General features: G+C 54.1%; 1 protein-coding gene and 1 long non-coding RNA gene across 13 annotated transcripts in view; one reads left to right on the top strand and one right to left on the bottom strand.

The window, feature by feature from the left end:
- Positions 1–1,688: 1,688 nt before the first annotated feature.
- On the top strand, positions 1,689–3,625 carry LOC131510445 (uncharacterized). The gene is made up of 2 exons (XR_009261059.1): positions 1,689–2,414; positions 2,886–3,625. It is a non-coding gene; the product is annotated as an uncharacterized LOC131510445 (long non-coding RNA).
- Positions 3,626–4,515: 890 nt separating this feature from the next.
- Positions 4,516–13,787, bottom strand: part of EPS15L1 (epidermal growth factor receptor pathway substrate 15 like 1) — a 97,109-nt gene continuing 87,837 nt past the window's right edge. For 5 of the 12 annotated variants that reach the window (XM_058727584.1, XM_058727587.1, XM_058727589.1 and 2 more), the window contains 2 exons: positions 10,020–10,225; positions 4,516–5,077 (listed from right to left, as the gene is read on the bottom strand). In XM_058727584.1, the coding sequence (XP_058583567.1) occupies positions 4,931–5,077; positions 10,020–10,225 (353 nt within the window). In that variant the 3' untranslated portion in view covers positions 4,516–4,930. Of the gene's footprint in view, positions 5,078–8,816; positions 9,713–10,019; positions 10,226–13,787 lie in introns of those variants that run through there. The other 7 variants (XM_058727592.1, XM_058727597.1, XM_058727588.1 and 4 more) reach the window with 6 other exon arrangements.

The following is a 13,787-nucleotide window of genomic DNA, read 5'->3' as shown; positions in this document are numbered from 1 at the left end:
ACTAATACTCCTGTTCTTTCTGTTCTTTCCACCTTGAGCGTCTAGAATGTGCTGAGAACACTGCCATGGATTCTCACAACAGCCCTGGGAGATGATGTTATTCTCTCCACTTTACAGAGGAGGAGAAATGGTCCCGAGGGATGGTGTGGGCTCCCCCGGGTCTATCGAGAGGGGAGCTGGGTTGACACTGAGTCTGTCCGACTCAAGGCTGTGTCCTTCCCAGCCCACCCATGGTTTCTTCACCCCTCAGGGTCTTCTCTGGTCTCCCTTAGGGGAAGAGAAGCCAGAAGACTCTTATCCTAGGATCTAGACCCGGAAAGGAATCGCAGATCCGGTCTGTCTCTTAGAACCAGGATCCCCACTTCCTTTCAAAAGTGTGTTTACGGCTGAACAATGGCCACATCTCATCTTGGGTCTTTTTTTGGCTCTCAGAATGGAAACTCTGCCCTTTGTCTCGAGCACAAAGAAACAATATGCACTGCAGACCATTATCTGAAAAGCCCTTATGTTCTGGTCCCCAGAAAGGGTTCTCTACCCCCAGATTGAAGGTCAGTGTAGGAAGACCATTGCAAGGTCACAGAATTGCTCATTTATTAAACTGAGGCTTCTCATAAAATATTTTTTTAATTTATAAGGTACATATTATAGTATTGATATATATCCTTGTCACAATATTTTGATATTGACATGTTATAGACTCTATATGTTATAATAGTATTATCATTATACATGAGAGTCTATTATAGGTCAGACTAATAATATATACAATACTACTACAATTATATATAATAGTATGTGTAGTAAGTATTTATTTGAGAGAGACAGAGTTAAAGCAGGGAAGAGGGGCAGAGGGAGAGAGAGAGGGAGAGAGAGAGAAACTTAGGCGGGCTCCACATTGAGTGTGGGGCTCGATCCCACAACCCTGGATCATGAGCTGAACTGAAATCAAGAGTTGGATGCTCAACCAACTAAGACATCCAGGTGCCCCATGTAGTAAATATATAATAGTGTACACACACACACACACACACACACACACTAGTTATTTAAGCTAGCATTTCTCCCTTAGCTATCAAATGGTTTTCAAGAGTGGAAAAATATTTTTTTCAATTTTTTTTTAAGGCATGGAAAAATATTTTTATTGAAATACATTTGACATATAACATTGCGTAAATTTTTACAACACTGCGTAAATTTAAGGTGTACACGTTAATTTGATACACTTAGGTATTATAATACGATTTCCATTTAGCAAGAATTAGCACCTCTATTGCATTACATAATCATAATTTCTTTTTAGTGGTTGGAATAATTAAGCTCTAGTCTCTTCTTAGCATGTTTGGTGATCAGAATACAATATTGTTACCTACAGGTGCACAAAACATTTTAAGTAAAGATGAGGCTAGCAGGATGGTTTCCGTTTTCTTCTTTATTGTTACCTGAACTCCTAAAATATGTGTGCCTTTCTAGAGACTTGAATCATAATCTTAAGACTTTTAAAGCTAGAAAGGTCTTCGTCCGGTCCAACCTCCTTGCCAAAGGAGGAAAGTGAGTCCCAGAGCAGTTAGGTAGTGTGTGCCCAAGGTCATGAAGCAGGAGCATACTGCTGCTGGAGAGCAAATCAAAGAGATATTTAAAAACCCACTAAACATAAACATGCAAGCCCATATCACGTAATTTCTCTGGAATAAGTCTGTGATAAGGATCACATTTCCCTTTATGTTTTTCCAACAACAGCTCATGATACAATTTGTACAGCTCCTGGTAACTTTTACTGGGGAAAATTTGGGGAAAAAAAAAACAGCAACAAAAGTACCATGTTTCAAAAGGAACCAGATCTGATAAGGCGGCAGAAATATTTACTCCATTATTTCAAGAGGCAGGTTCTTTGTTTCTCAGATGCTTCCTGTTTTAAAAATAGCTTTCCACAACTGTTCCAGGACTAGGATGTCCTTTTAAATGAAATGGGCTTTGAAGATGCGATTTCATTTCAGTGGCAGATAATCGGCCAGCCTTTTGCAGGAGGCGGCTCAGACCGGGTATCCTGGACCCTTGGGTGCCGGTCCCGCGGCAGCCGGGGCTGGGTGGCTGGACGGTGAGGAGGTGGGGAAGCAGCCAGCACAGGTGGGAGCCTAAACAGAGCGGGGCACCTGCTAAGGGGACAAAGGCTTCCAGCCATCGGGCCGCACATCAGTGATGTTGCAAAATCAAAGGTGCTGCCGTTCACATGCAGGATGTGATTGGATGGAGGGAGGGTATGACCCTTAGCTTTAGGTGTGATCGTGGCCTGGTGGCTGCGTGAGAAGGCGCCCGCCTTTCTGAGCGATGCGTACTTGGATGGGGAAGGACGAAATGATGCCGTGACCGAACTGCCTTAAGGCCTGGCTGCAAAGGGATCGGACACCGGGCGACGCGTATGCGGGGGTTTACTGTGCTCTTCTCGCCGCTACTATGTTTGGAGATGCTCATAATAAATGCTTTCAAACTGGATACTCTGTGTTTTAGGAAAGGGTGTGCGTGTTCCCTGCCGAGGAAGAGGCAGAGCGAGCCCGCGGGAGCGGGGAGGGATCGGTGGATTGGAGGCTGATTTTGTGTGTCTGTGTAGGAGCATCCCTGAGTGCGGGGGGGAGGCTGGGGAGAAAGGAAATGGGACTTAACACTGGCTCATAACCGGTTTTGGGGGGGCGGGGTGTCTGGTAACCTTTAACAACCAAATGAAAACATCATGGACACCCTCCACATAAACAAGAAAAATACACAAACGCAACCTCAGGGGTTCGAGGATTCCCTAAAGCCCATCGCACCTCCCTGGGTAAGAGCTCCTAATTCAGTGCACGGTCCTCCATTTCTAAGACGTAAAGAGACTCTTTCTGTGCCTTTTCTAGGTGCAGTGGATACGTAAAAAAGCAGCGGGGCAAGAAGAAACAAACCTTTTCCAAGACCGGCAAAATGCTGAGCCACCGGCGCTTTGGGGCTTTGAGGCTCCGGGCAAATGACTACAAGACGCGGAGCGTCGGTTTTCCCACCAGGAAAATGCACGGTCGCCTTGCCTCGCCTGCCAGGTGGCTCTGAGGCTGAAACAAAATGATGGAAGCTGAATCATTGCAAACACGGAGAGGGTTTCACCTCATGCTCACGTGCGGAGCTGTGACCACCTTGGGGAGCAGTGACACGGTGACTGCCACCTGAGGGGAGGAAGCCTGAGGAATCGCCTCCAGCCACATTCTGGAAGCTGCTGGCTCTTCCAGAGAGGATGGGGGGCACGCCCCTCAGAGGTCAGGAAGCCCACAGGCTTCGTGCGAGGCCCCAGACCCACGTCACTGCCAAGGACAGAGAAGCCAGGCGGTCTCCTGGGCACCAGGGAATCCCACACCCTCCAGGACCCCAGGGGCCCCTCGTCCATAAGCTGGAAAAGGGAGATTTAATTTCCCAATATTGGTTCATTAGTTCTAACAAATGTACCATTATGAGTACAAGAGGTTAAAAACAGGGGAATTTGTTAGGGGTTTATGGGAACCCCTTTGCATTATCTTTGTGATTTTTCTGCAAATCTGAAACTGGGTCTAAGAAGTAAAGTTTACTAAAACGTTAAGAACAAGCAAATAAATACGTCTGTTAGAATGATTCCCTGGAGGTGATAAAGCATGTGCATTGGGGGGCAGGGGGGCTGAGAAGCAGCAGGCAGGGGGGCGGGGGTGAGCCCTGCCTTGGCTGGGGAAGGGGAGCAGGCAGAGATCTTGGCCCAGAGATATACAACAAACACCGAAAAGGAACTTTTCCAAAGAAGGGTCTTAGAATCTGACCCTACCAGAAGGGGCTGGGGCTGGGTCCCCTGAGATTTCCCGGAATGGTTGATCCTGACACTCCCATCTCGACCCCTTCCGAACCTGCGTGGTTTGGGGGTCAGAGGTTCTCTGCTGCATTTTCTCTGGATAAAGCCTCTTCCCAGGCTATGCTCAGGCCGCTCAGATTCGAAAGTTATTATCATCTTTATCTGAAAGAAGTTGGTGGGGGGTGGGGAGTGGGGGGGGTCTCGTCTCCCTGGGGACAGCGAGAAGCAAAGCAGGGGGCAGATCTGCAATATCTTCAGCAACTCCTGAGGTCGTCCTGTCAAGAGTTACATCCAAGCTTCCGGAACATTCTAGGGGAACACAGCTGCATCCTAGGGAGAAACTGTCCCGTTTCCCGATTCTGACTATGGGTTTCGGACTGCCCAGCGGCCTCGTCCCCGATGGAGACCAGGCCTCGGCGAAGGGCACAGGGCTCTTTTTTTCCAAATTGTGGGGCCTTGACAAAGGGCCGCCCCCTCTAGTGAGAATGACCCTGGGGAGCCAGGGCGACCCTGAAAACGTCCCAAATTGGCTTTGTGGCCCTAGAAGCCACTCAAGCGCTTAGGATTCACACAGGAACCTTCCATCTGGTTTTCCGCCCACCGCGGGGCTGGTTTCCCTCTGGGATACCACGTGTGAACGTTAAAGCCAGGAAGAGAACATTTCAATGAAAGGGAAAGAAAGATTGTGTTTTGTATTAAAATACTTTATATTAACCATTCGAACTGAATTTTATACAACGGATGCGGACACCGCCCAGATATCTGTCTCAGAAGGGGGGGTTGGGGAGGCGTCGGGTGGGGGCGCCCCGGCGCCGGCGCGAGCAGGAGACGAAAGGCCGGGAGTCACGGTCCTGTGCTCCGGGCGGAGGGAGAACCGGGTGCCGCCGCTCAACAGGGACGGCACGGCACAGGTGAGCCCCCTGAGCCCGAGGCCCTCTGACCCGCGAGTCCTTGGCGGAACAGTGGCGGCCACGCGTCACCACGTGAAACGGGGGCCACTGTGCGTGCGTGCGTGCGTACAGACAGACTCGAGCTTTCTCCTTTTGCACCAGCGCCCTCGCGGCCGTCCCGCCCGCGCCGGTGGCCGGGGCCGGGCGCCTAGGCGGCGGGCATGTCAGCCTTGCTGAGCGCGATGGCCAGCTCCAGGTCCTCCTGCTCCTGCCGCCGCAGCCGCGCCAGCCTCTCCTGCTCCGCCTTCTCGCTCTCCCGCTTGGCCCACGCGAGTTGCTGCTCCTCATTGCCAAACTGCAAAGGAAAATGGAGGTGGGGTTACTCGGCCCGGAAGCTGCGAGCCGCCACTTGGGGGTGGGGGTGGGGGCGAGGAGGGCGCCTGCCGCGCGCACTGTCGGGGTGCAGGAGAATGCAATGCTGGGGTGCGCTGGGGGGGGGGTGCGGGGGCCGCGTGGCGTGCACGTGAAAACCGGCAGAAGCCAAAGAAGCCCGTGTCTCGGTCGGGAGCGGGGAGGGGACACGCACGCCCCCCGGTCCTGACCCAGGGTCACATGCACTGAGAAACAGTCTGACCTGAACTGCCACCTGGGACCTCAGAGACATTAGTCGCCCTGCCCGCAGGAAACCAAGGCAGGCAACTCGAGGCGTCAGTTTGGGGACACAGAGAGATTTCCTGCAACTCCCCGGGGTCGGGGTCTATGAGGCTTCAACGGGGGTGTGAAGGAGGAGCCTCCGCGTGGCCTCCTCTCAGGCGTCTCTGAAAACGGCGGTGGAGCAGAGGTCTGAACTGAGGAGCTCAAACAGTGAACCTACAAGGCCCGGGCCTCGATGACCGGCCGATGACACCAGTGGGTGGAAGACGCCGAGACTGGAGAGTTCTGGCACGTGCACGGGGCTCTGGGCTTCACATGTGCACAGATGACTGTCTTGAAATGTGGCATCTCTACCCCGGCCACGGTCCGGGGAGCTCTGGGCCTGCTAATCGCCACTTTGTACTTGAACATTTACAGCAGCCAATCGGTCCAGGAGTTCTTGAGGTCCTTTTCCAAAAGTTTCAATTCAAAAAAAATTTTTTTTCAGCAGCAGAGGAAACCGTTCTGATCCCAAGATGGGTGGTTTGAAACCAGTCAAGGCACCTTAGCTTTCTGGCAAGAAAAGCAAAGCTAGATTTCACACGCTCTTCCCGTGGCGTGGGTCGCTGGCTCCCCGCAAGACCCCCGTCACATGCCCCAACGCAGACTCGGGGCCCTTCCCATGTCTCTTCTCTGCACCCGCTCTGCCGGCTCTTCACTAAGTGCTGGACGACACCAAAGAAACAGGCAGGCCGGCCCTTGGAAAGGTGGCCCTCGGGAACAGGCATACAGACAATCCCAATCTGACACGGGCTTTGAGGAGGCCCATACAGACCCCAGGGGGAGCACTGGGGAAGGAAGCACAAAAGACATTCGAGGCTACCTCTCCACACATGTACTGAGCCTGAGTGGCAACTGGGGGCTGAGCTCGTCCGACAGGTGGGGACACGGAGGCCTGGGGACAGCAGGGAGCTCTGGCCCGCAGCACGCTGGACTTTCTCTCTGGGTCTGGGTGGAGGCGGGGCAGGGGCGGTCAGCCACAGCTGCGGAGTTGGGGCTACAGGGCACCTTCGTGAGTGTGGCTTTTGCCGGGGTGGGGGGTTACCAGCCAACCCTGACATTGCCAGAACAGAGCATGGGGTGGGAGGGGCTAGACTTCCAAGGGCTTGTGCACCAGAGTGGGGGAGGGGCGGTGGAGGAAGCCTGGTCTGGACCACATGTGGCCTGGAGAAGGAGGTGGGACAGGAGAGGCAGCCTCCCTCCGTCTGGCCTTGGGAGTCAGGTGGGGACAAGTGTGGGGTCAGCATGAAAAAGAGCCGTCCCCAGGAAGAAAGGCTAAGTCTGACTTTCTCAAAGAAGCTACCCAGAAAAGCGTTCAGGGGGGTGATGAGTCTCCAGGTAGGACTCCCTGAAATCTGGTCCCCACCCGTTTCCACTGCCCGTCACAGAAAGCCCCCACCCCCGCACTCTGGGGAATTTTCCCATACCTCATCAGGAGAAAAACAAGGAAAAAACAACAAATGCTGGCAGAAATGGCAGCATGGTTGACAGGGACCTTGTCCTCTGTCAGCTCAGAGGAGGGGGTGGGTGGGGACTGACAGGCAACGGCCAGGGTGATCCAGCCACAGCCTGGAAGCAAGGCCAGGAGGGGTCAAGTATCGGCTGAGGCCACACGGCCACACCATGATTCCCGCCCAGCCCCAGAGTCTTAGGGTGTCACCACAACGCCTCCTGCTCAAGGGGTCTCCATTTTCAAATTAGATGTGCTGACAGGAACATTCCAGATGCCTTCAGAGCGGACTGGGTTGGGGCCAGCTTCAGGATCCTCTATGGAGACTCGAACCAAGCATATGGTTTGTGCGCACTTGAGAAGCAGGCTGGACCATCGATTCCGAGAGAACACCGGAGGAAGAGGGTTCCTTGTGGCTCCCTCTGGGCCTCATGTCCGCAGAAAATTCTCTCCGGGTCCCAGTGGACCCCGGTCCTCTGACCTGCCCGCATCGTGAAGGCCAGAACCTGGAGCACCTGCGGATGCGGCCGCCACTCCATCAACGGCAGCTGACTCCCGCTTCACCCCTGCGCCGTCCTGGAGCAGAGACAGTGGGGCACAGGTTGCTGCCCTCCCTCGACATCTCGAGGCGGACACTTAGCAGTTTTACTTCAGCAGCCTCTCGGCAGAAATCCAGGGTCCAGACGGCTCCGCACACAAGGCACCCGGGACCGTTCCTCCCCGGGGCCCGAGGCGTGTGACAGAGCCTGTACCGTGCCATGCGCGGAACGCCTGCAGCCACCTCCCGCTGGCTCACTGCTGCCACCGTGAGAATCGCATCCAACTCGGTTGAGGGTGCACGGCGCACCGATCTGATAGCTGCTCTGCACTTCTGGAAAAAAGAGCCATTTTGCTAACCTATAAATGCTACTTCCTAATAAACACATTTGCCTGAGACAGAAAGTCTTGTTTTGAAAGAAATCTTGGAGACGTTTCCCATGAACAGCTCCAAGGACAAGTAACCCATTGATGGAAACTCGGGGCTCATAAATTAGAGGCTTCCAGAGTGGCAGAGCCAGGGCGCCAACGGGGGACGGCACGCGCAGTGACATCGGCGTAACTGAGCTCCAGTGCGGACCCAGAGGCTTCTGTGCGGGGAACAGGGCATCTCGGTGCCACTCTTAGAACATCCGAGCTGAAAGAGTCACGGTGCCAGTGACTGGGCAGGAAGAGACCTGTCAGCGTTTACTTGGGGAAGCTGAAATACACAAACCGGAGGAACTGACTCTGGCCCTGTTTTGAGTTGGCCCAGATCTTCAAGGTCCAGGGAACCAGAAACCAGTGGCCAATGGGCTGCATCCCTGGATGCCATGAAAACGCAAAGACATCCTGAGTGCCCCAAGGTGGGACAGGTTGACCATCTTGGGACTATAGTAGGACCGAAGGGGACAAACCAAACCAGTCAGGTGTCCTGCCTGCCTCTCCCCACACTCCATCCCAGCAGAGTGGCCAAATCCCACTGTCGGGTCATTTCCTCTGGAAAAACTGGGGCATCTGAAGCGGGAAAGGCGATTTCAAACAAAGAACAGCAGGGCTGCAAACTGGGTGGAACCTGATCCCCCACCTGGAAATGAGAATGATCAAATACCAGGGATGTTTCTGGAATGACCAAAAATGTTGGGCCAAATGACAGCTTGAAACCTCAGATTTTTTTTTTTTTTTTTTAATATTTTCCCCAAACCAGCCATCAGGTGGGGGGTGGGGGTCACAGAAACAGAACCATGCATTTCAGAAAGAGAACAGTCGTTTCTCCCAATTGCCAATCACATCTACTTACCCCTCTTCCCTACCCAAAACAGAGTACCCGAATCATGCGTGAACAGCTCTATTTTTCTCATCAGCGTTTAACATTTTTTTTTTCCCCACCAAAATACAAATGTGGTACTATTCAAGAAACTGTAGATAAAGCGGGTTTTGTTTTGGGCTTTTATTAATAATGTTGCCATTTGTATACATCCACAGTGTGCACTGGCTGTCAACAAAATTCAGCTAAGGGCAGTCGTAAAATATTTATAGGTCGCCAAGAGCCGAGAACGTGTCGGCATCTCGGGCGATTTCGGTAACGCCACAGGACGGCTAGCTGTGCACGAGGTGGATCTGAAGCGAATCAGGCACTCACTGGGCACCGACAGGGCAGAGCCTGTGTTAGGACAGAGAGTCTGGGACCAGGAGGTCTATTAGGTCATGCGTCTCCACCCCTAGCCAGGAAACAAAAGTACTTTGCAAATTCGAATGAAGAAAACCTTTTCAAAAACAAACAGTGCGCGACAGACAGACCGTGAAACCAGTTCTGGGAAGACAACATCTGAAGCTCTCGAAGAGAACAAGATTCTCGGTACCCAGGAAGGTACTGAAAACAGCCTGGAGGGACAGCGTTTTACAACCTGGAATCTTTTCTTGCGCTCCGCTCCGAGAGAAACAAAGCCAGGCTTTCAGAAATCCCAGGATTAGCTTCTGAAAAGGCACTTAGCTTTGCTAACTGGCTCCGGGAGGGTTTTGGTTTTGGTTTAGTTTTGGCAAAGGGAAAGGGCGTCAGGGCAGTTGTTCTGGGCTGGACTTCTCTGTGCCTTGTAGCTGGTAACTTAAATAAGCGCGGAGAAATCAAACGGCTCTTCCTTTGCGGGTCCTGCCTGGGTCCGTCCGTCCTCACGAGCCGCTCCAAATGCACTGGGGCGGGCCCATCACAACTCTGGCAACGGAGACCCTTCTGGGGGCAGCGACACCCTAACGAAACCTCTGGCGTCTTGTTTTCAGACTTCGGAAGCGTGCGACACCTCAGCTGCCAAGAGTCCCTGAACACAACAGCCTCTGGGCAACAGAAATAACACAGAGTCTAACCAGGAAGGACAGAAACAGGCCTGTTTGGCCACCCCGCTGGAAGAAAGCATGCCCTTATCACAGAGTATCCAAACTGTAGCTCTTTTTTTTGTTTTATTGAGAAACTGTTTTTCTTACAGAGAGCAGTAGTACAGAATAAATAACACAAGTGAGAGCACTGAGGTACCGGGGGACATAAGCCAAGTTTGCCTTTGGAAAGAGACAAAAAAAACAACCCCAAAGAAGCTGCAAGCGGAGGGTTGGGGGTGGGGGGTGGCGCAGAGGAAGCTCAACTTACAGAGGTGAAGTCTGCAAAGCCCAAGGAAGAGGCTTTAGAAGGTTTAGCTGAAGAGGAGGGAGCAAATGGATCTTTTCCACTAAACGGGTCCCCAAACCCCTTTTTATTTTGGAACGGGTCACTGCTGTCAGCCCCGAGTGGCTGGAATGGATCGGGGGGCTCGGGAAAGTCTGCAGAACCAAGCTGGCTTACAGGTGTACTTTTACCTGGAAAGTTTAGGAGAAAAAAGAAAAAAAAAAAAAAAGGGAGAAAAAAAAAAAGAAATACAAGTTACTGACCACGGACAGAACAGAGTCCTGACCGAGGAGGCCGGCACGCGCTCACGGAGACACCCTCTCCCTCTTTGGAAAGGGCTGGAATGCCGCTCAGTGGTGGGACAGATCCCGGGGAATCCTGGGTGGATCTCGCTTTATGCTCACCTTATCCCAGAGGCTTAACGGGTTTGCGGGCAAATACAAGAAAACCACTTCAGACAACCCCCTCCCTTCCCCGCCCCACACAGCTAAAATTTACTGTCTTCAACAAGCGAACGCAGGCATGTTTCAAAGTGACTCATTTTAGTGTGGCAACACATTTACTTATCACACGGAAAGTCATGGCTGAGCAGAAAAATACACTGTAAAACTTCTAACAAAAAAAGGGGGGGGGTATTTGCAATTAAAAGGGGGAATTGGTTTCACAACATGGTACAGAGTTAGCATTAGTTGTGAGGCTCACCAGACAAACCCCCTCTGCTATCCTGAGATTTAGATTTGCTTTCAGCTCCCACTTCTGCCCTTTGGTGCTGGTGGCTCCAACGGGCAGGATTTGGGCCTTTCTGGGTTCTTGCTGCGAGGGTGGCTCTAGGATGCCTGGGTCCTGGCAAGGCAGATCGCTACGGGATGAGTGTGGGATACACATGCTTAGAGTTAGAGACAGCTGAGGCCCTGAGATCACGCTAGGGGCTGTGGCTTGAGGGCAGGCAGCTTCTCCTAACAAGTCCTGCCAGCGTGCTAGAATATTCCACTAGGAACCAGGGGCCTCCCCAGGCCTGCCTAGCAACACTTGATGAGCCTCCAGGATCCGCCCGTTTTGTAGGCCGGGTCCCTGCCTGACGCCACTCCTTTGCGCGATGGCAGGCCAGGGCGGTCGGGGCGCCCAGAGTGAGGTGTTTAATTCAGTCCAAGCAGGTCTGCGTCCAAGCCCCAGGCTACAGACTAGAGGGCACTTAACATAATTCCAATTTGTCCATCCAGCTGTTTACGTTTACTCTTGCAATTTCAAAACTAATGTGCACAGAGAACCTAAAAGCCAAGGGCCACATTGCACATATGACCTTGGACATCTAGCTGCACATCCAGAAAATGCCTCCAGCTCCGAGTGGCATCTCAGGTGCCCCCATGCAGCACCTGAGCCTGGGACACCTGCCTTCCTCACCCAGCCAGCCTCTGCCGTATCACCTGCCAGCTACAGAGACCGCCCACCCGTCCATCTTCAGGCCCAGCTCTCAAAACTATCCTCTCCATGCTGCTGCTCGGGCTACATTTCGAAAGGCCCTGAGGTGTCCCTAAGAGCTCTGGGGCCACGGCCTGCCTCTGCTTCTTTCAGTGTCAAGACCTCACCAAGGACAAGCACCTCAGCCCCAGCTGGCCGGTTTCCTACGTGTGAAGCGGGAATAGAGGCAGGGGTCAGATGAGATGGCTGAGGCGTGGTGCCCCTAGGAGCAGTGGGGTCTGGCCCCCCACCCCCGAGGCCACCCTGGCATCCTGCACCGCAGTGGGTTCTGCCCTTCTCGGTCACACCGCCCGCCCCAGGCAGTACCAGTAGGACTCAGGTGGACCAAGAAGCGGGGAGGGGGCAGGCTGGCGCATCAGCCCACCTCTCCCAGTGGCCTCAAATCAATTCATAGGCAGATGCAGGGCCCGACGGTGGGCGGGCCCTATGAGCTAGAAGAAGGAGCCCCCACAGAGAGCCTTTGCCAAAGCCCCGGGTGTGCCACGCTGGCATGGGTTACGGGACCGGACGGGTCACTCCCCAGAAGGGTAGTGCAGAGTCCGTGCAGCAGGAATTAGGACCTCCCTCTCCCATAGCAAGTGACTTGCCAGAGAGAAGGCCTGGGGGTGCCCCCCCCCCCCAACATTCTATACTGGCTGCGACTCTACCACTGGGGGCTCCTCCCCCGTCCACGACAGAGCCCAGATCTTCAAGCTGTCCCTCCGGCACCAAGTGCTGCTGCGGGTGCCATCCCCCCTGACATCAGCTCTCCCTAACCCTAACCCTCCTCCTGGACCTCTGCGCCACAGGGCTGCAGGGAGCAGGGTGTTCTGGGTGCTTGCCACAGCTCCCTGGCTTGTCCTGCTGGCCTCGAAGAACCGCCCCCCCCGCCCGCCCCCAACACGGCTGCCGTGCACGGCCGGCCTGCTCCCTGCTCTGAGGGATGAGCCAACGGGTGAGTCAAGGCCTCCCTGGTCCCCAGACTAGGGGGAGAGGAGACAGCTGTCAGGTGAGGCCGGCCCAGCAGCTTGCAAACTCCAGGCTGTCCACCTGAGAACAGTGGGGGGCAGACATACTCCAGGGGCACCCCAAGCAGGAGGAAGGGTGGGCATGCCCACACCACCCGGAGATGCCCTATTTCTCTTTGCAGCTACCGCCCCGAGCAAGCAGCTCTCCTCTCTCCTGGGTCCCTGGGAACCGCTCACCTCACTGGTCGCTCCCCCTCCCAGCTTCCTGCCCCATAGGCCATCCTCATCCAGCAAAACGGCTTTTTAACATCGAGCTGATCCCCACGCTGCTGAGATCTCACTGCTGAGATCTCCCGAAGGCTCCCTGCTGCTCTAGGAATACCCACCAGCCCCGCCCAGCTGAGTCCTTTGTGCCTGCTGTCCCCAGGCCTGGGAAACCCTTCCTCTTGCAGAGCCAGAGGCTGCCCCTCCCCACTTCTGGCCGAGATGCCTCCCCATCTACTGTTCTGCGGCCCGTTACCTTCTGTCATTACGTCACGTGTGTATTTTTGCTCTCTCTCAACACAACATAAGCTCCCTGGGGCTAGGGCCCCGCTGTCCGCTGCTGTGTCCTGATGCTATTGTAGGGCCTGATGCTTTACACCCTCGCTAAACGGAGCTTTCTACTGTACAGGCCCCACTGTACCCCCAGCCCCACCCCAGGCCTATGCTTCTCCCATCGCGCGGTGACTCCCGAAGGCCCTGCAACCCATGCCAAAGTCTCCCCAACCGCATTGCCTGCCACCCCTCCAGGGCTCGAGTGGCACCTCCTTTCCTGGGAACCCCCCCAACGCGGGGTTTTTTTCTGGCTGGTCCCTCTGCCCAGGATGCACTCCCGACTCAGTTGCTACTGTCCTCTCGGGGGAACTCCTGTGCCCTGTGCTCAACTCTTCCAGCCCAGCCCTGGGGCAGGCCAGACCTACCCCTAGGAGACGGGGGGTAGCACAGCAGCCACCCCTCGACCCTGTCCTCAGCCTTAGTCTCCTACTCCATGAAAAGGGGTTGTTACGGGCCGAACTGCAGCCCCCACAAGTTCGTTATATTGTGCCCACCCCCAGCGCCTAAGAACGTGACTGTATTTGGAGACGGGGTCTTGGAAGAGGTGATTACACTAAAATGAGGTCCTGTGGGGGGGCCCTTGTCCCATACGGGTGACTTTATAAGAAAAGGGGATTAGGACACACACGTCCACAGAGAGAAGATGATGTGACGTGAAGACACGAGGAGAGGATCACCAGCTACCAGCCAAGGAAAGAGGCCTCAGAAGGAACCAGCCAAGCCTTTCGGC

This window comes from Neofelis nebulosa, chromosome 4, assembly GCF_028018385.1.
Source record: "Neofelis nebulosa isolate mNeoNeb1 chromosome 4, mNeoNeb1.pri, whole genome shotgun sequence".
Taxonomy (NCBI): Eukaryota; Metazoa; Chordata; class Mammalia; order Carnivora; family Felidae; genus Neofelis; species Neofelis nebulosa.
This window is presented reverse-complemented; position numbering and strand designations above follow the sequence as displayed.